Raw genomic sequence first — 11,253 nt, forward strand, 5'->3', positions numbered from 1 at the left:
CAGACGACGTTGGACACAGGTAAGCCTCCCTCCTCCCTGCCCCCTTACCTGGCTCCATCACCATCGCCACAGGGATTGTGGTGGCGGCGGCTGCGCCAGATGAGTCCCCTCCCTCCCACTTACCTGTGTTTGGCACTCTGGATCAAGGTGATCCTCTTTGCCCCTGACTCATTTCTCCTCCGCCTTTTCCAGAGGCAAATCAGGCCGCCTCGCTATCGCTTCTCAGCTCTGAAGCAAAGCGGGGCACAGCCCTAAAACAGATGCACTTTCAACAAGTGCATATAGGTGGTAATGATTTCCAGAATTGAATCAAACCTCTTGGAGATGCCTGTGGATGGTGACTTGAACAGAGTAGTAATGATCAAGCAGTCCTGCACAAGGCCTTTGCTTATTCTGCTCCATAATTCAAGAGATTCTGAACTGAAGGTTAGGGAGGAATAACTGAAAGACAAGAAAACAGGAATATATAAATATAAACTATTTCCCCCTATGTGTGTTAATTCATTCCCCAGTTTAGGTTTCTTATGTATCAGAAACATAATTTTGGCTTAAGAAAGAGAATTGTATGTTACTTTAAAGCCATTTGTAACAAATGGAAAAAAAATATTACAATCAGGAACTAAAATGGAATGGTATTGACAGATAATGTAGTAAAAGACCTCTGTGTATTATAGTATTATCGAAGTAACGAGTATCTCTCTTTGCAGTGTGATGACAAAGTTCTACCAACACATCTTATCCTTGGCATTTGCTGTAAATGAGGTTAACAAGAACCCAAACATCTTACCGAATTTCACACTTGGATTCCACATCTATGACAGCTACAATGATGCACAGATGACCTATCGCACCACCATGAAACTTCTCTTCAACAGCCATAGATTTGTCCCCAACTATGAATGTGATACCCTCAAAAAACTAATAGCTGTCATCGGGGCACTTGCATTTGATACCTCACTCAACATGGCATACATCTTAAATCCTTACAAGATTCCACAGGTAGTTAGTGATAGACCTGAGACCTCCAATGCTCATATGCAATGTGTTCCATTTCTTGTCTCTATGGCCGTGGTTTTGAAAAGTTTAGAAAGAGGGAAGCTGAAAAGCAAAGTATTATGTGAATCTGGTATTTAAGGTACAACACAAAATGAGAAAAGCAGGAACAGGGGAAGGAAGCAGAATGGTCAGCTTCTTCTGCATGATTTCTTTCTCAAAAATGATATCTTTCTCCATATTGTACAAGCAGAAATTCGCTCCCCGGCCAGCCAACGGTTTGGGTGGGAAAGTGGCCGTTGCAGGTGGGAGGAGCAGGAAGGAGACACTTCATGTGGCTGAGAAACATGAGCCACATGAGTTAGGGTGTGGCTGCAGCTATAAAAGGCTGCCCTGCCCGAGGCTCGGCCTCTTCTGTTTTCAGCTCCCACCCTCCTGCCCTGTTCGTAGTATGGGATTAGCCAGCCTCTCCCTTTGGAGGGAAGGCTAAGTAGGAATATTTTTTTCCATTCGTGGTTTTTCCCTATTTCATACTGGTGGCATTATTGTGGAAGGGTGTATAATTAGGTTAATTTGTGGCAGGAAATGTGCGGGAATTGACTGTATTAGATAGGGACGGTGAGCACTTTGACACCTTTCAGGTGATCGGCATATCCGGAGGACCTGCTCCTTGCGGGCTGTGTGGCTCACGCGCCAGGATATGGTGTGCCTTTGGAGACCCTCCTGTCTTCACCTACTTGCTCTCCCTTAAGGCAGTGGGTGGGGGTGTTGTAGGGCGGTCTCCCCACACTTACAAAGTGTCATATAAGCAAGAAGCCAATTTTATGGACTCCTTGCTTTGGAAAATGGCTCACCCATAAGCAAGGCAAGTGAACAGAGATAAGGATTTAATTCCCGGACTTCCAAGTGCAGATCCAGGGAGGGTGGAATTCTATTTATTATAAATAAAGAGGCCTTTGTTAACCCAAGCTCTTGTGTCCATGTCTTTATTCCATGCTTCCGCTTACACTCGCAAGGATCCTTAACTAGGCATGTGCAAATACAGTAAGATTAAATAAATAAAAGAGCATATGTTCATATGATACTTAGAACTGTGGTTCTAATGTAATTTATCTCTCAGTATAAATGATACATAAAGTAAACCTTTTGGCAAATTATTTAATGGAAATACTTTCACTTACAGTTATTTTTAATGCTTTCAGCTCACTTATGGCTCCTTTGCCCCAGTAGTGAGTGAGATGAGGAAGCTGCCTTCCTTTTTCCACATGGTCCCAAATGAAGCCTATCAGTATAATGGAATTATCAGTTTGCTAAAGCATTTTGGATGGATGTTGGTTGGACTTTTTGTGGTGGATGATGATCAGGGAGATCGTTTCCTGCAAGCCGTGGGGCCATTGCTTTCTAACAATGGAATCTGTGTGGACTTCACAAAACTAATCCCCAATGAAATCCATTTTAGTTCTAGAGATATAAGAACTGATCTGGCTGATAATATTTATCAACTTATCAATTTTAGGAAATCCAGAATATTTGTAATTTATGGTGAAACATCTGTGATGATGTATATATGGTATTTTACAATTGATTTAGGAGGTATTGGACATGAGCAAAGTATCTTGCGCGCAAAGGTATGGATTATAACAGCCCAGATAGATTTTATCATATCAACCCTACTACGGAATTCTGATTTACATGTGTTCCATGGAGCCATTGCCTTCTCCATTCACTCAAATGAACCTTTGGGGTTCCAAAAATATCTTCAAATCCTAAAACCCACATGGAGACAAGCAGATGATTTTCTGGAGGAGTTCTGGGAGCATGTTTTTGACTGTTCAGCTCCAGATCCCCTGGTGCCATACAAGGTCACTGGAAGATGTACTGGGGAGGAGAAACTGGAGACCCTTCGTGGACCTTTTTTTGAGATGCGAATGACTGGCCACAGCTACGGTATTTATAATGCTGTCTATGCTGTGGCACATGCTTTACATGCCCTGTACTCTTCTAGATTCAACCACAGAGGAACTCTCCATGGCAAGCAAGATGAACTCCACGATCTGAAGCCATGGCAGGTAATCTCTCCATAATGGTCTGAGGGTTTTTTTATGAATTGATTAGCACATGTATTCCATTTTCTCTTCCATGAATAATTGGTCAATAGTGTAATAAACCTTGTTCATTCACAATGACAGATGTGTTCAAATTTCTCTATTCTTGCAGCCAACAATAAAAGAATCATACATTTTATCAGCATGTCACTGAAAAAAATAATTTTCATTCTGGAACTTTTTTCTGAAACAATATTTGGCATCTAGCCATGGCCATGTCTTGAATAGACCCAGTGCAATCATTTCATTAGTCATTCCTAATACTTTCCCTTAATTTTAGTGAGTGTGCTCTTTGTGTCTATGGGCTCATCTACACCAAGCAGGATATTCCACTATGAAAGCAGCATGAAAGCGTTATATAAAAGGCAGCAGCCATTCTACCACCTTATATTGGTATTCAAGTGCAGTGACAACTCTTGGGGCCCTTGACACATACTATATACAACTTTCATGCCACTGTTATATCCTGCTTGGTGTAGATGATGTGTCATGAGCCCCAATAGTTGTCAGTGCAGTTCAGTACTGCTATAAAGCAGGAGTGTAGATCCTGCAAAGATCTTCAATACCACTATAAAGCAGTAGTGTGGCTCCTGCCTTTTACATAATGCTTTCATAGTGGAATATCCTGCTGGGTGTAGATTAGCCCTGTGTTTAATATAACCACATATTAGCAAGGAAAGACGGTTTTGTTTTCTGTAAGAACATTGGCCACAGCTAGACCTAAGGTTTATGCTGGGATCATCCAGGGTTCACCCCTGCCTGAGCACTGGATCCCCTGTGTGGCACCTAGATGAACAGGTTTAACCCCTGGACGATCCAGGGATAAACCGTAGGTCTAGCCATGGTCATCAATACAGTTTTATTATTTTGTTCTTTATTTCCTTTTTCAACAAGCTTCACCCATTTCTTCACGGCATTTCCTTTAACAATTCTGCTGGAGAAAGAGTCTCTTTGAACGATAATGGGGAAATGGAAGGTGGATTTGATATAATAAACTTTGTCACATTTCCAAACAAGTCCTTCCTTAAAGTAAAAGTTGGATGGGTAAATCCCAATGCTCTCGAAGGCAAAGAATTCATCATTAATGAGGACACAATCATTTGGCACAGGAGTTTTAATCAGGTGCGAATCATGTGATATTTAATCGTCATGTTAGGTACACCATTATGAGGGTGTGTGAACTGGGATCCAGAAGCAGAAACATATACTTTGCTACCGGAATTGACCCTGTCAAGCTAGAGCCATATATAACACTAAAAAGTCACAGGGCTTTGCTAGACCTACCGGATCATCTGGCCGGGAGTCGGGGTGACGGCACGCTACAGCTAGTGCGTGCCGTCGCCCTTTTCCACACGTAAGACGTGATGGGGCAAGGGGAAGCCCCATCGCGTCTGCCATTTTTTTTTCAAGTTAAAGGGCCATGTGCGCAGGAGCGCACCACCGCACTTGGTAAGTGGTTTTTTAAAAAAATAAGTCCCCCCTGCTCCCCCTGTCCCTGATTCCCCCCAATGCCTGATGCCCCCCTGCCCACTCTCTCACCCGTCCTCCCCCCATCCGCCAGGCCCGTTCCTGTTCTTCTTCCCCCCTGCTTGCCAGGCCTGTGCCTGTGCCCGCTCTGCGTCCCCAACCCCCGTCCCCGATGCCCATGCCTGTACCCACTCTTCTTCCCCCATCCCTGATGCCCGTGCCCATGCCCACTCTTCACCCCCACTTGCCAGGCCCGTGCCCATGCCTACTCTTCTACCCCGACCCTCATCCCTGATGCCCATGCCCTTGCCTGCTCTTCTTCCCTTGTCCCCGATGCCTGTGCCCATGCCCATGCCTGTGCCCACTCTTCTCCACCACCTCCCGCTTGCCAGGCCCATGCCCATGCCCACTCTTCTTCCCCTGACCTCCGTCCCCAATGCCCATGCCCGTGACCATGCCCATGCCCACTCTTCTCCCCACACCCCCACTTGCCAGGCCCATGCCCATGCCTGCTCTTCTTCCCCTGTCCCCTGTCCCCGATGCCTGTGCTCATGCCCATGCCTGTGCCCACTCTTCTCCCCCCACCCCCCGCTTGCCAAGCCTATACCCGGTCTTCTTCCCCTGACCCTGTCCACAATGCCCGTGCCCATGCCAGCTCCTCTTCCCCCGCCCCCCGTCCACGATGCCCGTGCCCGGGCATGCTCTTCTCCCCCTCCTCTCCTGCCAGGTTGGTCTTTCCCCCAGCCCCCCTCTCCCCCATGACTCCCCCGGCCCGATGGGCACAGCAGTCCTATGGAGTGCTGTGCCCAGTCCATGGCTTCTTCCGGCTACTTGCCATGGAAGTCACTAGACTTTCCGCAGCCCCGGCCTCAGGCCGGGGCTGCGGAAAAGCCGGGACATAAGCGAATCCGCTTATCCTGGCTTAAGGGAGGTCTTAGCCCAGCCTGACCCCGGAATCCACTGTGCGTCATTTGGATGCACAGGAGGGAGACCGGGCCTCATACCGTGCTAAGGCCTCATCTAGCAACGGCCACAGAGTGTCTTTAAACGAGTGATTTATAGCATGCTCAGGAGTGGCCATTCACAGAAGTTCATGGGTCATTTTGATGACATTGTGAGTCTCATGTGGGTATCCCACTCCAATTCCCAGTTAAACCTTGGGAAACCCAACTCTTCTGAAATATGTCACAATTTCCTGCCATGTGCAGTCCAAGTTGCACTGCAATCTGCCCTGCACACTCAGGTCCTCTGGGGAAAATCTACTTCAGCTGGCAAAAACTAGATTAACAACTGTAACCCAGAGGACCTTCTCTTCTGCTGCTGCCAGACTGTGGAATTTGGATTTGATTTGATTTGATTTGATTTATTACATTTATATACCGCCTCATAGCCAAAGCTCTCTGGACGGTTTACAAAAGTTAAAAACAGTGAACATTAAAAAGTAAACATTAAAAAGTATAAGTTGGAATTGGCGGAGATGGCGAAATTAACGGTGTTAGTAAAAGAAAGAACAATAGCTTCATATGTAATGGACTGGAAACCTTTTATTGAATATATAAAACAACTGGAAAAGGATGATTTATTTGTATGTGGATTTTATATATAACTTGTATTCTGGCATTTGATAAATATACTTGCTTGCTCTGATAAAGTCCGGATCTCGTAAACTAGAAATATGATACTTGCCATCTGACATGAAGATCGCTTTAAATGGAATACCATATGTATTTGTGACTATTTTAATAGTTGTTTATATTGTGATGTAGTTTGTATAGTTTGTATTGTTGTTTTACCTTTCCTTATGTGTTCTGTTTATGTGGAAAATTAATAAAAATATTAATACAAAAAAAAGTATACAAAACGTAAAAACATTAAAAAATAAACAGTATAAAAACAATGGTATCCATTTAAAAACAACAGTTCTGGGGTCCGTTAAAAAACAAACAAACTTAGCATTGTTAAATGCTGTTAAATGCCTGGGAAAAGAGGCTTGCCGGAAGAGACTCACTCATCAGCTTAACAGTCTAGTAGCATTCAAGAAAGCTATAAAGACTGATGTCTTCCAGCAGGCCTATCCAGTGGAATTTTAAGATGTTTTTAAAATGTTTTTAGGATGTTTTTTGGATGTTTTTAAAAATGTACATTATGTTTTAATTGAGGTTTATGTATTTTATCATTTATGGTTGTTCCCCGCCTCGATCAGAATGGAGAGGTGGGAAAGAAATATTATTATTATTATTATTATTATTATTATTATTATTGTTATGATGATGATGATGATGATGATGATGATGATGATGATGTGCCCACTAAAGAGCACTATCCCATTGAACTATATGGCCTGGGAGGTTTTAAATTACTGGCCACTTGGACGCTGTTCTCTTGCAGTGTAATTCAGCAGGTTTCAAATGCAAAAGAAAAGCAGGAAGCAATGAACCTGTAAGGAAACAAAATTTCCCTCTGTCCAAAAGCACTCAAGGTCAGGGATAATGACAAGAGCCGTGATAATTGTTTCCTATGCCTTGATGAAACTTTGGGAATGTTTAGACAAATCAAAGTAAAAGATTTTTAAAAATATCCAATGTTTCTAATGTCTGCTTCCATAAATACTCTTCATCTTTATGGATAGGTCCTGCCCATTTCTGTCTGTAGTGACTCCTGCCAACCCGGTTATCAGAAGATAATGAAAGAAGGGGAGAAGTTTTGTTGCTATGATTGTAATCCATGTCCAGAAGGGAAGATTTCAAACCAAACTGGTAGGTGATGTGATGCATCCAATATTCCATTAGGGCTAATCCTTACTATCATTTTGGAAGTGCTAGATCCTCTAGTTTGCATGCAACCACATGGTAACAGTCAGAAATTTATCTGTATTATCATGACCACTTACTAGAACTCTTGATTGCCAATTGAGCTAAGTAGTAGGACTGCATGTTTTCCATGCAGAATTTATTTATTTATTTATTTATTTATTTATTACATTTATATACCACCCCATAGCCTAAGCTCTCTGGGCAGTTTACAAAAGTAAAAAACAGTAAACCTTAAAAGTATACAAAATTTAAAACCATAAAAACCATTAAAAAAAACCAAAAGTATCCATTTAAAAAAAACAGTTCTGGGGTCTGTTAAAAAACAAACTTAGCATTATTAAATGCTGTTAAATGCCTGGGAGAATAGAAAAGACTTGACCTGGCATCTGAAAGATAACAATGTTGGTGCCAGGCGACCCTCATTGGGAAGATCATTACACAGTTGGGTGGCCACCACCGAAAAGGCCCTCTCCCTTGCTGCCATTCTCCTAGCTTCCCTTGGAGTAATCACTCGGAGTGGCACCTAAGATGTTGAGCGCAGTGTATGGGTAGGTTCATGTCGGGAGAGGTGTTCCATCAGGTATTGTGGTCTCGAGCCATATAGGGCTTTATAGGTTAAAACCAGCACTTTGAATTGGGCTCAGAAACATCTAGGCAGCCAATGCAAACAGGCCAGAATCGGTGTTATATGTTCAAACCTCCTTGTTCCAGTTATCAATCTGGCAGCTGCATTTTGCACAAGCTGCAGCTTCTGAACCATCTTCAAAGGCTGCCCCATTTAAAGGGCATTGCAGCAATCTAATTTGGAGGTCACAGGTTAAATTCCTGGCTTCTCCGGGAAGGCCTGGCAAACTCCTGTTTAAATCCTGGAGAGCTGCTGCCAGTCAGTGTTGGCAATTCTGGGCTTGATGGACCAATGGTCTTACAGGATATAAAGCAGATTCCTATAATCCTAAGATTCAGTTGATTTTAAAATGCAAGTCTTTTCTTTTTTCGGATATAATTTCTGACTGATATGTTTAACCATTTACTCTTCTTGAATGTATCATTTTATGTAGTCAGATCATTAAATAGCCAGTTATTTAGACACACAGTACTTTAGTATTGTATCAGAATGTTTTTACCAAATTAAGATACAATATGATTCCCTCTGATTTTGGCGAAAGTGATTGTTAGAAATTACAATTGGAATGATTAAAATTTATTCAATTCCTATCTTACCTTTCCTTTCAAGGTGAGAGCACACCCAAGGCAGCTTACAACCCTAACATTTTCAGAATAACAACAAGAACAACAACAATTTGGTAATATTACAGCATACATTCATAAAACAATAAATACCAGTGTCAAAGTTCTTTCTGTGTCATGGACTCCTTGAGCTACTCTTTGCCTCTTTTAGAGTCTCACCTCCTATTGTGTACTTGCCCACCTAAGAGCCCTGAAAGGTGGGGAAATGAGAAGTAGCTCTGTTGCTGATCTTAAAGTTTAGGTAGGGTGACCATATGAAAAGGAGGACAGTGCTCTTTAACATTTGTATTGAAAAGGGAATTTCAGCAGGTGTCATTTGTATATATGGGGAACCTGGTGAAAGGTCAAAAGCGACACTTCAAATTGGGCTTGAATACCCAATGGCAACCTGTACAGCTCATGCAGTATATAATCTGACTGTCTCAGCCGCACCAACAATTGGGTGGTCATATTCGGCACCAGCTGAGGTTTCTGGCACATCTTCAAAGGGAGACCCACATACAGGATGTTGCCATAGTCAATCCCAGATGTAACTAGTGCATGGATAACAGACAACATCTGTCCTATCCAGATATGGACACAGCAGCCATCTAAGGCCTCATCTACACCAAGCAGGATATTGTGCTATGAAAGCGGTATGTAAAAGGCAGGAGCCACACTACTGCTTTATAGTGGAATTGAAGTGCACTGACAGCTGTTGAGGCCCATTGACACACCATAAACCACTTTCATACAGCTATATGCTGCTTGGTGTAGATGAGGCCTAGGTTTCCTCAGTTAGTTCAAAACCCAGGAGGACTTGTAATATATGCACTTGATGTCATGGGGAGGGGGAGGGTAACTCCACCTAAGTTGAATTGTAAACATCATTCTAAAGTTATTGATTTCCAACCCACAGTACCCCTGTGGCATCTGGATTAAGTCTCAGCTTTTTCACTCTCATCCACCCCAAACAGCCCCAATACCATGGTTCAAATTTCCACACCCTTCCAAGGATCTGTAGTTAGAAATGAGAGAAAGAGCTGAGTATTATCCACATACTGATGACACTTCAGCCCAAAGTTCCAGGTGGTTCCACCAAACAGTTTCATGTAGATGTTGAAAAGCATGGGGAGATGAAACCTTGCAACATATTACAGGCTAATGGCCAAGAGATGGATCATATGTCCAGAAGAAGCACTTTCTCACAGTGCTTGTCCAAGGATAATTGGGACCACTTTAACACTTACTCTGGAAACTTCTTTAAACCATTAGGAGGGTAGTTCATAATGCTGAACATTTCTAATCATAGCCACGTATGAGAGGGTAATTTTGGGATACTAGTATAACAAATATATACCATTGAGGGTTGGATGGGTGGGGAAAGAGATGGACTTAGAGCATGAGTATACATAATGAAATATGTTTCTTCATCAAGACAATATAATACGAATAAGGCAAAAACCTCTCACGTTTGATTATTTTCAGCATTTAAGACAGAAAAGTCAGAAAAGTATATTCCAAGGAGAAATTCAGCAGAGATCAGTAGTATCCTTCTGATATAAATAGGTATCTTTTCAAAAGACAAACTCCACAACAACAACAACAACAACAACAACATCAACAACAACACATACACAGCAGTAGCAGTGACACCAGTGTTCAGATTTGTCATGGAAATTATCTTCACATATTATTTTACATTGTGATGACTCCTCTTCCTTTCTCTTTTCAGACACTGATGACTGTTCTCAATGCTCAGAAGATCAGTATCCAAATAAGGACCGAGATCGATGCATCCCAAAAGTCATAAGCTTTCTGTCCTATGAAGACCCCTTTGGGAAAAGTTTAGCTTCTGTTGCTGTTTCTTTTTCCTTGATCACAGTCTTGGTGCTGCAAACCTTTATTAAGCACAGAGATACCCCAATAGTCAAAGCCAACAATCGGGGCCTCACCTACACTCTCCTCATCTCTCTCCTGCTCTGCTTCCTCTCTTCTTTCCTATTCATTGGCCAACCTGGGAAACTGAACTGCTTTCTCCAACAACCAGTGATTGGTTTGATCTTCTCGGTGGCTGTTTCTAGTGTCTTGGCCAAAACCATCACTGTCGTTGTAGCTTTCATGGCCACCAAGCCAGGTTCTAACATGAGAAAGTGGGTGGGAAAAAGACTGGCCACCTCCATTGTCCTTTCCTGCTCCCTCATTCAAGCTGGCATTTGTGCTTTGTGGCTCACAATGTCTCCCCCATTCCCAGACTTAGATATGCACTCAGTCCCTGAAGAAATCACAGTACGATGTAATGCAGGCTCTGCCATCATATTTTCTTTTCTTTTGGGCTACATGGGACTTCTGTCCATCATCAGCTTCTCGGTGGCTTTCCTTGCCAGGAAATTGCCAGACAGTTTTAATGAAGCCAAGTTCATCACTTTCAGCATGCTGACGTTTTGCAGTGTTTGGTTGTCTTTTGTTCCAGCCTACCTAAGCACCAAAGGGAAATACATGGTAGCTGTAGAGATCTTCTCCATCTTAGCTTCCAGTGCTGGTTTATTAGGCTGTATCTTTTCCCCCAAATGTTACATTATTCTCTTTAAGCCTGAGTTGAACAGCAGGGAGCAGCTCATAAGAAAAAAGAATTAAAGCATCAACTT

The 11,253-nt window shown here is 42.7% G+C and overlaps 1 protein-coding gene across 1 annotated transcript; it reads left to right on the forward strand.

Annotated features, from left to right (window-relative positions):
• The first annotated feature begins 2,258 nt into the window (after positions 1-2,258).
• LOC134406072 (vomeronasal type-2 receptor 26-like) lies at positions 2,259-11,242 on the forward strand. Its single transcript, XM_063137319.1, has 4 exons — positions 2,259-3,062; positions 3,993-4,220; positions 7,195-7,321; positions 10,341-11,242. The coding sequence occupies exons 1-4, from the start codon at positions 2,259-2,261 to the stop codon at positions 11,240-11,242; spliced, it is 2,061 nt and encodes a 686-aa protein (XP_062993389.1).
• Positions 11,243-11,253: the final 11 nt, after the last annotated feature.

This window comes from Elgaria multicarinata, chromosome 11 (assembly GCF_023053635.1).
Source record: "Elgaria multicarinata webbii isolate HBS135686 ecotype San Diego chromosome 11, rElgMul1.1.pri, whole genome shotgun sequence".
NCBI classification, from domain to species: domain Eukaryota; kingdom Metazoa; phylum Chordata; class Lepidosauria; order Squamata; family Anguidae; genus Elgaria; species Elgaria multicarinata.